Here is a 13,828-nt window from a genome sequence, read left to right on the forward strand (position 1 = left end):
TGTAACTCAGCCTCTGGTGCAGGGTGAGGAGGGGGTTAATCCCTTTTCCAGAGGCTTTTGTTTGGGATGACACAGCTCAGCTGGTGAATGGAAGCGGCTGAAACCATGAGAGTGACGTGGAGGCAGAAAGTGGGTGTGGTGGGGGGGGTTGAAATCTTCTCCCTTGCTTTTGGGTTGGAGCGTTGAATGGCAGGGGAGTCACATGTCCCTCTCCTCTGAGATCACTTGTTAACACCCAGATAATTAGGTGAGGCTTGGAGGGATATGGTGTCCCCTGCGATATTCCCATTGAGCAATCCAAGAAGGCAGCACCAGGATGCTGGCCTGGCAGAGATGCTGAGCCAGGGCCTTCTGCCCTGAGTACTGCGGGGTTGTCCAGGGTCACTTTCTCCTACTAACCCCTAGAAATCATTGTCTGGAGGGCGGGAGGCAGTGATGGGTCTGGGTGAGTCACCACAGGACAGTGACAGAGGCCTGGTGGGGCACTGGTCAGGCAGGGAGTGGAGGGGCAGGAGCAAAGAGTCAGCCTCCAGGGGGGATGAGGAGTCTGAGAGGAGGTAGATAGGGCATAGCCATGGCAGGTCAGTTTGGTGGTGGAGAAGTGATTGTGGGGTTTGGGGGCTGGATTTCAGGTGGAGCAGCTTTGCGAGGCCACAGGGGAGAGCTTCAGTAAATGAGTCATGAAGTGACAAATTTATGAATGAGCCATTGAGCAGAGTGTGCTGGGCCAGAGGTGGGAGAGGAAGTCATCCAGGAGGACATGCAGGGAAAAGCAGTGTGATGGGTACTGGAAAGCTTTGGGCTATAGCAAGGGGCTCGATGGTTCAGCTGGAGGCTGTAGTCAGTCTATCTCACCCGTCTGCTCTCAGAGGAAAAGGCAGGTCAGCCTGGTCAGGATGCGGATGGGAGAGCTCCTAAGTCTGAACATGCAGGGGCTGCTGCAGGTAGTGCGGGTGACTTGGTAGGGGATGCTTGCTGACCCCCATGTCCCAGCACAGTCAGTGCTAGAGGGTATGGTGCTGGTGCTGTCTTCTGAGTAAGATAGGAGCCCAATGTCCTGACTGGTGGTGCTTCGGGTGATTCCATTCTGTTGCCCTAAATTCCCCCTGCAGTTTCAGCTAGACAGAAGATGCTTCTTCACTTTCTCTCCTAAGCAACTGTGCAGCGTTGCTGTTCTATCTGCAAGGGGGCTGCATTTCAGTGTTGTGTGCAGTGGCAGGAATCCCTTCGCTCGGCTGTCTCCTGCAGAGTTTGCAAAGCAGTGCATGGTGCGATACATACAAAAGGCTATTTTTATCATTCTCTGTTATTGAGAGGTGGCTTCTCTTGTCAAGTAAGAGGATTTTCATCCTGGTGACGTTCAGCTGAGGAGAAAGAAATGAGAGGCAGGTGTTTCTGTGTATGACAGATGGGGAGGAGTTGGTGGGTATGGCGTTGGATTGCATCAGCCTAAAACTGGCAGCTGATTTAAAATTTCCAGTTGAGACACTGAGAAGAGGGGAACATGGGAGAGGAGAATGGGGCCAAGGATAGAGCCCCCCAGCCATAGGGTGGGACAGTTAGGAGCTATCAGTGATGGCAGAGGCTGACATGAGATGGCATGGATCTCAGGAAGGTGGGAAACTTTTGCAGGGCAGGTGATGCCAGTGTGGGCAGAAGTGCTGGAAATTGGGGGGAGGAGGGGCTATGCAGGAGGGAGGGAGGCTTGGAGGAAGTAGGAAGAGGAGGTTTGGCAGCCAGAGAATTACAGCAGCTGCCTGCCATTCTGGAGTGAGAGCAAGTAACAAACCCTTGGCAGAGAGGAAGGGGAGCCAAGGTAGAGATGGAGCAAGCAGAGGGCATCAGAGAGGGAGCGAGGAGATGAAGTCTGGTCTTAGCAGATCAGAGGAGAGGGCTAGGTCTCTGGAGGGGAATGCCCTGCTGTCCTGTTAGCTTAGGGCTGGAGGTTCTGTTCTGTCCTCTGAATCAGGAAGTTTGATCCAGGAAGCAAGTCCCTGGCGAAATTCCAGGGCAATGGCTTTGGGGAGAGACACAGTGGGGATGTCTGACGGGGGTGTCTGTCTGATTTTCTGTGCTTTGGGGAGAACGGACAGGTGCGGAGGAGGGTCAGAACCAGAGGGGTGGGAGAGTATGGGGAAAGACGGGTTGGGTGCAGAAGCTGAGTGGGTTGGTGGGAATGTGCAGTGGGAGAAGATGGTGCATGGGGGTGGAAGGGAGAGTGGGAGGAGGATGGATAGGACTGGGGGTTAGGATGGGTGTGTGCAGTGGGGCAGGGGTTGGCTGGGTTGGGGAGTGTCCATGTGGCTGAAATGCCCTATCGAGCTGGCTGACCTCACTGGCTGCTGAATCCTTTATGATGCTGTTTCTCTTCATTGTGCTGCAAAGAGTCACCAGAGCTGAGTCATCTCCCCCAGAATATGGGTTGAAACTTGCCCCAGTTATGTTCCTGTTCCCCCTCTTCATTGGTACCTATAGGCAGCTGCGCCTGGTGCCCCCATTGAGGCTGTGGAGACTGTACTGTTGGGGAGCCTTTGTCCAGGAAGGGTCTTCACACCTAGCTGGGGGTTGGGGTCTGCCTCCTGGGCTTTTCACTGAGGGAAGACTAACTGGAGCCATCTGGGGCTGGATCTCTGGGGGCTGGAAACTGCTTCTCATTTTGGTCTTGTGCAGGAGCAATGCTGGTCTCAGACCTGCCTGGCCAGCATGCCCCCCACCCCCCTTGGGACAGAACTAGGGGAGAGGGGGGTCTCCAGGCCAGTCACGTTTTCAAGCAGGCTCCTTTCCAAGCAGCTCTTGCTGTCTTTTAAATCAACTGCTCGTGGTCCTGTGCACGTGGAGCTGCCAGATGGACAGACAAGTGCAGAGCCCGAGGTGCCTGGCAGTGACAGCTGGGGCCTGCTGTAATCCTTTCAGGCCCTGAGTCCGCAGAACAGGCTTGGGAGAGTAGGAATCTGAGCATCACATCCTGGTTAATGCTGCTGGTGCAGGGCAGCCTGGATAGGCACTGACATGGTGGGGCATTGCTGGCTTCTTGTGATGGCAAAAGGAAAATAAATGTAGAGAGAGCACCCTAGTGAAGAGGGGGTGAAATGTTGGTGCCAGACAGGAGGGCTGCTGGATGGAAGAGAGAAACAGCTGAATCGCAGGGGAGCCTCTTTTTTTGTGGAGCGTCTGCCTCTAACGCCAGGATAATACTTCTTCCCAGCTTCTGCTGTTATGTAGAGTAGAGCAAGTGGAAAAGTCCTCCAAACAGAGTGGAGCGAGAGTTACTGTTGGAAGGAGAGATTTCTTCTTCACTTTCACTTCCTCCTCCTTGGATTTGCCATTATAACCTCTTCGTAAGGAGGCAGCAGCCAGCCTTTGCCCTGAAAATACTATAGTATCAGATTAGCGACTCTAGTCGATGCTTCAGGTCTTCCCCTGGAGTTGGATGGGGCTGGGGGCTGCATGTATCACTCAGAGCTGGATTGGTAGCTTGATTGGGTCAGGAATCCAAACACAAGTTCTGAATAGTTCTAGTCTGGAAAGGGACTAGGGGTCATTCTACATTGCAGTCACAGAGTGTGATTGCAGCTCATGTAGACGCACCCAAGCTAGCTTTTATCTTACTAAGTTGGATACTGGAGCAGTGAAGCCATGGTAGCGCAGGCTTCAGCATAGGCTGCCTACCCGAATAATTGTCCAGGTGGCTTGTTTAGCCTATGCTGAAGCCCGTGGTGCCACAGCTTCACTGGTCTAGGACCCAAGCTAGCTAGATTGGTCTACTGCAATCGCAGGGTGTGACTGCCGGTTCGGTATAGACATACCCTCTGCACCAATGGCCCTTTCCTTCCCCACAGCCCTGCTCCCCTGCACATGTATGTGTATTAGAGTCAGAATTGCTCACTTCAGTGACTAACACACATTCTTACTGCTCTTTCCTCTTGTTAGCCCTGCAGAACGTACCTGGCTCCGAGAGGGTGGGAGAGTCGATCCCCTATGCATCAGCAGCATTTTTGTTCTGTTCTGGTGGCAGAACCTGTATTATGAGTTGCTGTGTATGACATGGAGAGAGCCCCGCTTGGCTCCCAGATCCCAAGAGGAGTGTGTGGCATAGGCAGTTAGGAAGAAAGCCGTTCTTTGCAGTCTCGGCCCATGTGATCTGGAGTCGCTATCATGGAATCCAATTATGTCATTTATTTAGAGTCACTTTTGGGAGCTGAACTGCCTCTGGAGCCATTCCAGATAAGGGGTTGCTATTGTAAAAGCACATGACTTCACTGTTAGTGATGAGTGCCTGCAGGTCCCAGTGAGAGAGTTACACTGGGGAGCCAGAAGGCCTGCAGGCAAATAGCACTGTTCACAACCTCCTCAGCCTCTGTCCATCCTTCAAGCGGCACGAGGCTGTCCTCTCTCTTCATTTCCTCCTTGTCATAGGTTTGATGGGTATGGCCAGCAGCACTCCTCCTGCAGCCTGGTACCCTCCCCTCCCCCTGCTTTATCCTGGCACACTCACCTCCGGTCTTCTCTCCTTTTTTTGAGAAGGCTCTTACTGTGACTCATGTTGCAAACAGGGCAGGAGCTGAAACTGGGCCCCTTGGTGCAGCGTCTCTACCTCTGGGCCTGAAGTGGATCCCGCTGATGGTGAGGCTGGGCAAATTCAGCCTCTGGCAGCCTCTGCTTTTCCCTATGTCCCCAACGATCTTCCCCCAAGCGAGTCTCTCAGAGTTGCTCTTGGTCCCTGTTGACTTGCCTATGGCTCTCCTTTGCAGTGCTGCCCCTCCCTGGGACACCACCCACTCTGTCTAGTCTGCGGTGCTGTAGGCATGGACTTGGTCCTGTCTGAAAAGAGTTTGTCTATCTTAGATCCCCATTACCATAGGATCTGAGCACCTCACACTCCTTAGTGTGTTTACCCTCACCATGCCCAAGGGTGATGGGAAAGCACTCTTCTCCCCCACTGTACTGGTACTAGAGAGATGTGACTTCCCCAGTGCTGCACAGGAAGCCTGTGGAGGAGTCAGGCATTGAACACAGCTCTCCCAAGTTCTAGGCTAGTGCCCTAACCACTAGTCCATCCTTTGGGACTGTTGGACACTTGGATGAGGAACTAGGAGGAAGGGGCACTGACTGGCTTCTCTGAAGGCATGTCAGGTGGTGACAGCAGCAAGATGAGTGGGGTAGGGGCCGGAGGTTGGGAACTACATTTAATCCCTTTCCTTATAGCATCTGGCAATAGTTTCCTTTGTATCCCATTTGGGGCTGATGGCTCTCAACTCGTGCCCAGTTCTGCTGCTTCCAGACCCTTCCCCGCACAGTCAAGCTCCCTCTTCCATTTGGGTAGGAAAAGGGGGTTGTGTTTCCTGTTTAAAATCAGTGTTCCTCCCCTGCTCCCACTGTAGAGACTACAGCCAGGATCTGCTCAGAGCCCTCCTTTAGCATCCCCACCATTAGGGCAGGGAGGAGGCAAAGCCTCATGTATTCTTCCAAAGGCAGGGGCTAAGACCATCCGCTGGCTTCAGTTGCAGGCATCCCCCACAAACTCAGTTGCACTCACCACCTTATGGCCCCAGGAACCAGCCTGCTGCTGCTGTCTGGGCAACTGTCCTACCACTTTTCAAGCTGCTACTTCCCTCTGCATGGGAATCCTCCCAGGTAGATGCTCCAGCTCACTAGAGCACATGAGGGCATTCCCATTTACACTGCTCTGTTCTGCGGTGTGGGATGGACTCCCAGAGCACCTTGTTTGTTAGTGTCGTGGAGTGGCTGGCATCGCCCTAACTACCACCCAGCCCAGGTGCCCATACTTTTCCCCTTCCATGGCCTGCTGTCCCCTCCTTCTCTCTGTGGCTAAATACTGGGCACATCTGGGTGTGTGCTGGACCCCAATGAGCTGACATAAGCTCTGGTGTATGACAGAGTGCAGGGCCCCTCAGATCTCCCTTTGGTGCTGCCCAACGGTGCTCAGTGGTGGGGGTGCTTCTGACTCCATTTCCCATCATTCTGGGGGAGGATGCTCTGGGGAAGCCTTGCTGCGGGGCTGAGCTCAGATGCAGATACCCTGAGATCTGAGGCACTCCAAGGGTCAGGGGAGGGAGGGAAATCAATCTGCTGGCTGCTGGGACCAAACACCTGCTTGATCAGACTCTGTGGGGGCATGAGAGTATCTGGTCATCCCCCATTCAAGCCCTTTGTGGCTCTCTCTCCATTTCCGCAATAGTAACCTCAATGCATCCTATCCCTGGGCCACGGTGCAAGCTGCCTGCATTCTTCATGCTGGGTTTGCTGCATCCGATGCCCACCACGAGGGGCCCTGCACATTCTTATAGTCCCCTGGCCAGCTCATGCACTGATGGAGAGGGGGTTGGGCGCTGCTACCTCCTCTGCAGCCAGGGCTGCCCCTCTGGGTACAGTGTGCAGGAGCCCTGGCAGAGGTGGTCACTATGGCAGCTTGGCTGGCTGCGATCCCATTCTGACAAGTGACTGGGAGCTGCAATGAGGCAAATGGGCACACTTAGTTCTTTGCACTGGCATGAGCAGGGCCTTTGGGGGCTATGTTGGCAGCCTGCACCAGCCCTTCTGGTGCGGGGGGTCTCCCCCTTCCTGGGCAGAGGGAGGGAACTGGCAGTCTCTCTATACAGCATGTGCCTTTTCAGAGGCTGCCCTTGGCTCTCTGCACTTGGAAAGAGGAACGAGGTGACTATTAGGCAGCTCAGACTTTCAGAGCTAGAAATTCCCTAGCAGATCTGAATCCCTCTCTTTGGGGAAGGCATAGGAGTGTTAGGAGGATCTGCAAACCCTGCTGACAGCAGAGAAAATCCAAACGGCCCCAGAGACATGACACATACACTGGAAACAGCTAAGTGAGACTCAGCCTGGGGCAATATACATCCTGCAGCTGGGGAAATATAACCCAAAACCTTGATCCTCAATGGGAGGAGAACCCAGAGAGCAGATTACTTCCCCCTAGGCTGAGAGAGACTCTGCAGGGATGGGGGGTTGGGAGGGAGCAAACAGGACAGGAATTTACAGTGAGATGGTTGCAAAACATCAGTGATATTTTGGGGGCTGGGTATGCAAAATCCTCAGTCCCAGATTGGGGACTTCGGAGAGATCTCACCTCAGATCCCGCACTCAGTGCTGGGGCCCTCAGTCCCAGAGAGCTCACATCCTGGGACTGGAGGGGTCAATTTATGAGGAGAGATTAATAAGGCTCTGTTTAGGCTGGCTCGATGATCACTAAACGTGAAGGGGGAAGGTGATGTTTGCAGGTGTCTGAAGGATGTAAACCCCAAGGAGGGGAAGGAATCTTTAGGGCAGTATACTGAGGTATAACTAGAGGGGTGGGATGAGACTAATAGGAGATATTTTGATTTAACCTCAGGAGATGTCTTGCGTCTGAGACGTGGATGAGTCTACAGAGGACGGGGTGGGGGACACAATGCTAGATTGGGACAGAGCCCTAGAGAATGTGATGGAGGTATTAGATGGGCCATGGATCTGCCCTAGCACAGAAGGGAGAGGGATACCAGACTGGATGGTCCATCTCCCTGTGGTGGACCCTATTCATTGGGAATATGTCCACACCGCAGCTGGGAGCGAGCCTCCTAACTGGGCAGACAGACTCATGGGTGCTAAAAATAGCAGTGTGGACACACGTTACCGACAGAGGCTTGGGCTAGCCACCCAAGCTTGGACCTAGGTTATAGGGTGGCTTGAGCTCTGGTGGCTAGCCCGAGCTTCTGTCGGTGCTGCAGCATGCACACTGCTGTTTTTAGCATGCTAGCTCAGGCCCTGCTAGTGTGCTTCTGTCTGCCCAGGCTGCCAGGCTTGCTCCTACCTGCAGTGTAGACCTACCCCAGTGCCCACCCCTCAGAATTTGTCAGCTAATCCCTGGAAGCAGCTGGTGGGGGTTGTGGGATCTTGCTGCACTCATGGTTTCTCTAACTTTGCCAGGAACACTCAGGAGTAGCACCTGCAGGATGCTTGATGCCCTGTACCAGCTTGATTCTCTGAATGGCATCTCACTGAGGCCATGTCTGAACTGGGAAAATGCATCAAGTCCCCCTTAGGATTAACTATGACCCGCTAACGTTTTTTAAACACACCTGCCTTATCCACAGTAAGGGCAAAATTGGGTTGAACATCACATTAGTTCAGACATCATAGTTATGGTGTTTTCTAACAAGATGCAGTTTCCCAGTGCAGACAAGGCCAGAAAGAGCAGGTCCTGGGTCAGGAACCGAACAGAGTGATCTTTGTGGCCCTCATGCCCAGGGTGGCAATAGGCAGTGGGACAGCTATGTTGCCCATGGGGGAAATGTTGGTCCTGGTGATAACACGTCTTTTTTCTCTTTCCTGGCATTGCTGTGTTGGGAGCAGAGCATATGTACACAGTGCTGGCTGTGCCCTGCAGCGGTGTGGGACACAGCAGAGGCCCAGGAGCAGAGGAACAACCAGTGTGTGTCCATGCTGCCTGCCATGCTCACAAGTATTTCTCTTGGCGCTCTGTGCCCAATGACACTGAAGGGCCTGTACTTCCTATGCCACATACCCAGTGTCTAGAGCGTCTCACGCCAAGCATTGCCAGATGCATGACCTGGCCCCTGGTGCTCCCCAGCCAGGGAGTTAATGTGTCTCTCATTGGTGGTTCTAGTGTGCTAGAATTCATTAGCTCCTCTGGTAACATGGACAGTGAAGATCAGAAAGTGAATGTTGGGGGGGAAGAGCATGCAGGTGAGAGGCCGTGCGCACAATGTGTAGATGACAAATCCTAGGTAGGTGCAAGGTTTGCTCAGGATTTTCCTGCCAAAGGAAAACAAAATCTGTGTGGGTCCTTGGGGCAGTGCCCTGAGTGCCACTCTAGGATTGGGGTACAAAAATCCAGATCAGGTTCTTTCTCATCGTTTGTGGCTCATTCCCTCCTGTGCCTTGGGTTAGCTCCCAAGCTACTGCCCAGGCTTTCCCAGCAGCAGCTGCAGATCTGGGATTAGCTTGTGGATCCCCCAATGCACATGGACAATATGTTGGCTGATGTGGAGGGAGGCTGGGGCAGTGGAGTGGTGGGCTGGGGGAGGGACAGGGCATCTTTGTGCTTTGCACTGTTTACTGTTCCAGCTACAAGGCAGCTTTGTTCTTCTCCGCAGGACACTCTGAATAACAACTCTCTAGGGAAAAAACACAGTTGGCAGGAGCGGGTGTCCCGGTCGTCATCCCCCCTGAAAACTGGTGAGTCCCAGGCTCTCAGCAGGAGGCTGCTTCTCTCACTCTTTCCCCTTCTGTCTCCTGGCAGTTCCTCCAGTGCCTGGATCTCAGAGGAGCAACCACAGTGCTGCATCCTCCCAGTGCCCCTTCCCTCTGGCCTGTGTCCAGTGAGGTGGGTGCTGTGCTTATCCACAGGCTGATGGAGGCACATTCAGTCAGCTGGGAGTTGATTCCCCTCTGCCTGCCCCCTTTTACTGCGTACCTGTCCCCAGCTGGTAAGGTCCTTCCTTTCCTGTTGTCCTGGGAGCTGGTAGCATTCCAGCTTGGACCAAAAGTGAGAGATGGGTTGTCCTCAGATGTTTTTGTAGCAACCCTGGAGCATGAATAGCTTTTCTGGGGGTAGCATTCAGGAGGCAGAGCCCAGGATAAGCTCCTGTTTCTACTGTGGCCTATGGATATGCAGGAGGATAATCTGAATATTGTCCAGCTGGCATGGGATATAGGCTCAGCAGGGAACTCTTCTTGGGCCCATAACCTGAGTCCCAGCCCCTGGATAGGGTGGGAGGCCTGGCAGCAGCTGTCATTGCTGATGTTTTGGGTGTGTCCTCACTGTGTATCCCAGCACAGAGTGCTCCTAGGCTGCTTGTGCTCTGGATTTGATGGGTGGATGTTGCTCTCTTTTTCTCTCTCTCTCTTGCCCACCCCTCAGGTGAGCAGACCCCTCCCCATGACCACGTTTGCCTAAGTGATGAGGTCAATCACCAAAATAGCACAACCTCCACCAAAGATCGGGGCACATCCACGGAGAGCCCGTGCCGGCGCACGGCCGCCACACAGATTGCCCCTGCCTGCGTTGTCTCCTCCCGGGTGCCTGAGAAGCACCAGGCTGCCAGCCGGCTCCCACCCCACAACCCCAGTGTGGTGGTGGTGACAAGGGGGCCGGAAGCCCACCGGGACCGCATCCGCTACCAGACAGACGTGAGGCTAGAAGCCACCGAGGAGATCTACCTGACACCTGTGCAGAAGAACTCGGACCCACTGGAGCCTGAGAAGCCCTTCCTGTCGCAGTCCAGCGAGAACCGCATGTCCATCAGTTCTGACATTGACACCTCCAGCTACCCCCCACTGACGGGGAAGCCCAACCCCTCCATCAGCGAGGAGGACGAGGTGCTGGACTACATGTCCTCGCCCGAGAAGATGAGCCTGCCCAGGACCTCGTGCAGCAGCAGCAGCAACGGTGGCTACCGGCATGGGCACAGCCTCCAGAGGGCGTCCGTGAGCTCAGACACCAGTGCCCTCTCTTACGACTCAGTCAAGTACACGCTGGTGGTAGATGAGAACGTGCAGCTGGAACTCGTCAGCCTGAAGCAGTGCTACTCGGGCTACAGCGACGAGAGTGACTCAGCAACCGTCTACGACAACTGCGTCTCCTCACCCTACGAGTCGGCCATCGGCGAGGAGTATGAGGAGGATGCGCTGAAGCGGGATTCAGTCTGCCTATCTGAGGACTCCACCCCCGAGGCTGACATCCACTTCTCCAAGAAGTTCCTCAACGTCTTCATGAGTGGCCGGTCGCGTTCCTCTAGTGAGTCCTGGGCTGAGTGGGGAAGGAGTGGTACGAGATGGGGCTCAACATAGATTGGGCTCCTCCAGTGAGTGCTGAGCCTGAGGGTGGGGGTGGCAGAGGGCTTTGTAACTGTATTGTAAAGTGATCCTGGTTCCCCCCGACTTCTCCCCCCAGCCTGTGGTAATGGACTTTTAGTGTCCAGTCAGTACATCTGACTGGATACTGCCAGGTCTGCTTTTTGACTGGACTTCCCAGTCGAAAACTGAACACTTGGCAACCCTACCCATGACTCACAAATTGCAGCAACCTCTAGTCACTCAGTCCAAGACTCCTTTCGTCTTAGGTGGGGGCTTGTAATTAACTTATTCTTAGTTATGTTAATAGAAGGGTGGGTTCACAGTCATCAGGAGGCCTGTTGTGATTTGCCCATCCAGTCATTAGTGCCTCGCTGTTTAACAGTACAAGGCAGCAGAAGGAAACCCGTGGTTTTTTGGGGGAGACCTGTAATTTGGGAATCCCTCTGTCAAATGGCCTCAAATGTGGTTCACTAACGCTACCCTGCACCCTGATGAGGCACACCAAATTTCAAAGCAATGTGAGTAACCATTCAGATTTTGGAGCACTTACAAAAGTGGAGTTTTAAAGCCTATAAAATGGTGGGACTGGAAACAATCTAGCTGTTTTTCTACATTGACGCCCGCATAGTGTAAAAAATGTACATTGTCTTGAATACCGTTCTCAGTTTGGATCCCCCAGGGCACCATGCAGTACCTTGGAGTGAAACTCGACAGACTCCCATTTTGATCCCTAGATGTGTGCAAAAAAAAAAAAAAAAAAAAAATTAAAAAGCTACCTGCACAGTATATCCTGCTTCAAATAGGATATGCAGCCATGTCTCTCTCTGTGCCCCCCAGAAATACCCCTTTGGTCTCTATCAGGTCCTCCTGCCTATGTCCTCAGCTGGTGAACCATCTGTGGTTTGCTGGCTGAGAATAGTGTACTAGGGAAAGGGTGGGGCTTGTGTAAGCCCCCACTGGCCACCAGTAATGTCCCCCTAGCTTGAATTTCCCCCCCTTGGCTGTGCTGCTCATATTATCCCTCCCCCAGAAATACACCCTGTCTACCCTAATGCCCTGTTCATATCCTCTGCCTTCCTGGAGTTCGCTGGACATAAGTGCCGTTCTGATGAACCACAGCTGGTTTGTCAAACAGGGACTTGGAAGCAGGAAGCCTCTACTGGTTCTCCAGCTCTCGGGGACATTAATGGAGACCAGGGTCATTTCTGAGGGGTAGGGCTGGGGTGAAGAATGAGATGACTCCCACCTAATTTCTGGCCTTTGAGATGCCTGAGGAAATTGCCCACCTTTACCACACTACAGTTCTGCTGTCCAGTTCACTGGCTGGGACTCTGAGTCTGAGTCCAACTGGGACCAAGCCCACTTTATGGAGGCCAAACTCTGGTCACTTAATTCTCCTGTGACCTATTCTCCTCCTGCGAGTTCTGTGCGGGCGCCCTGGGCAGAGTCCGCCTGCCAGCCAGCAGTTCCTGCGTGACCGGTTCCATAGCGCTCCCCACCTGCCCCATGCAGAAGCTACAAAGGGTTTCCCTTCTCCACTTGACAGTTGCTCTATGGCACCTATGCAAAAGCAGCTCGTGAGCCTCAGTCCTTTTGTACACAAAGCCACCAGCTCATCTGTCTCTGATTTTGCCTCCTTGAGCAGCCCGAGATGGAATGGGCCCAGGAGAATTGAACTCCCAGTATTGCCCAGAGGGGTCGCTGCAGGGCTGGGGTGTGCTGTGAGGAAGTTGGCTTTGCTTCCTGGGCTGTGCCTGTTTCTAGAGGCCTTTGGGAGCAAGTGCCTTTCCCCAGTGTCACATTGAAGGGCTTTCTGGAGCTTTGTGCAAGGCTGAGTTCTCTGGTCCTCAGCTGGGCGTGAGGAGAGATGCAGTTCTACCAGACAGCCTGCTCCCGCAGCTGGCATTGACATGCCAGTCCTGAACGCAACACACACACACACACACGATACCACATAAGGAAACCCTGAAGTACATGCCAGGGCACAGCTGCTCCAAGAGTGGGTCCTGAGAACAGTCTCCCTCATTCATCCCCCTAGAGACTGTAACGTTCCCCTTTGCAAACACAGGTGCAGAATCGTTTGGGCTGTTCTCCTGTACGATCAATGGGGAGGAGCAGGAACAGACTCACCGCGCTGTCTTTAGGTGAGTGTAGACACACCCTACACACCCCCGTCCAGTCAGCCTTTCTTCCCAGAATGCTTGTTCTGCCTCTAGCCCAGAAGATGGGGGAAGGGGGGACTTCCTCACAACAGCTGCTGCTCTGTGCCTGGCTGTACTGAGCCCAGTCCAAACCTCTGCTTCCCTCTCACCAGCACGCTTCTGGGGGGAGGGGGAGCACTAGTGGCCGAACTCTTGTAATTGGCCTGGTATGGTTAGTGTGTGTTTAAATCGCTTTGTTGTTTTTATTATGTTTTCTCTGTAATGCTTTTAGTGTAAGAATAAATGGGCTTGCTTAGAAGGAGCTGTGTGGTAACTTGTAGCTGCTGGTGATGCACTGCTCACAGCCCTCGGGGAGAGACAGCGACGCACAGGCGCTGGCCATTGGACAGACTGGCTTGCTGGGGATATCACAGTGTGCGGCAGTGAGCTGTGCGGCCTTAAAATCCCTGGGCAGAAGGGAGTGGGACAAGGGCCCTGCCTAGAGAGCGGTGATGGTAGGGGTGAAAGTAAGCCGGTAGGGGCTGGTATGGCGTACCCGTAAAAAGTGGCTGTTAGTACTGGCCCTTACACAGCCGACGTTAACGTGCTGCTGCGGCGGCACTTGAAGCAGGGTCCTTTGCTGCGGCAGTGGTTTAACGGCGCTGCCCTTTTGGCGCCCCCGTCGGCTGCCCTGCTGGGTCCCTACCGGCCGGGCCGCTGACAGGGTGGGCAAAAGGAGCAGCTGCCCCAGGGCCGGCAATTTAAAAGGGCCCGGGGCTCCAACCGCCGCTGCCGCTACTGCGGATGGGCTGGCTGGGGGATGCTGACCCCAGTCCCGCCCCTTCTGACCGAGGCCCTGC

The 13,828-nt window shown here is 54.0% G+C and overlaps 1 protein-coding gene across 2 annotated transcripts in view; it reads left to right on the plus strand.

The window, feature by feature from the left end:
• Positions 1–13,828, plus strand: part of MAPK8IP1 (mitogen-activated protein kinase 8 interacting protein 1) — a 48,303-nt gene that overhangs the window by 27,276 nt on the left and 7,199 nt on the right. For both annotated transcript variants that reach the window (XM_048855450.2, XM_048855449.2), the window contains 3 exons: positions 9,126–9,207; positions 9,893–10,768; positions 12,896–12,971. In XM_048855450.2, coding sequence (XP_048711407.1) covers positions 9,126–9,207; positions 9,893–10,768; positions 12,896–12,971 — 1,034 coding nt within the window. The remainder of the gene's footprint in view (positions 1–9,125; positions 9,208–9,892; positions 10,769–12,895; positions 12,972–13,828) is intronic.

This window comes from Caretta caretta, chromosome 6 (assembly GCF_965140235.1).
Source record: "Caretta caretta isolate rCarCar2 chromosome 6, rCarCar1.hap1, whole genome shotgun sequence".
NCBI lineage: Eukaryota > Metazoa > Chordata > Testudines > Cheloniidae > Caretta > Caretta caretta.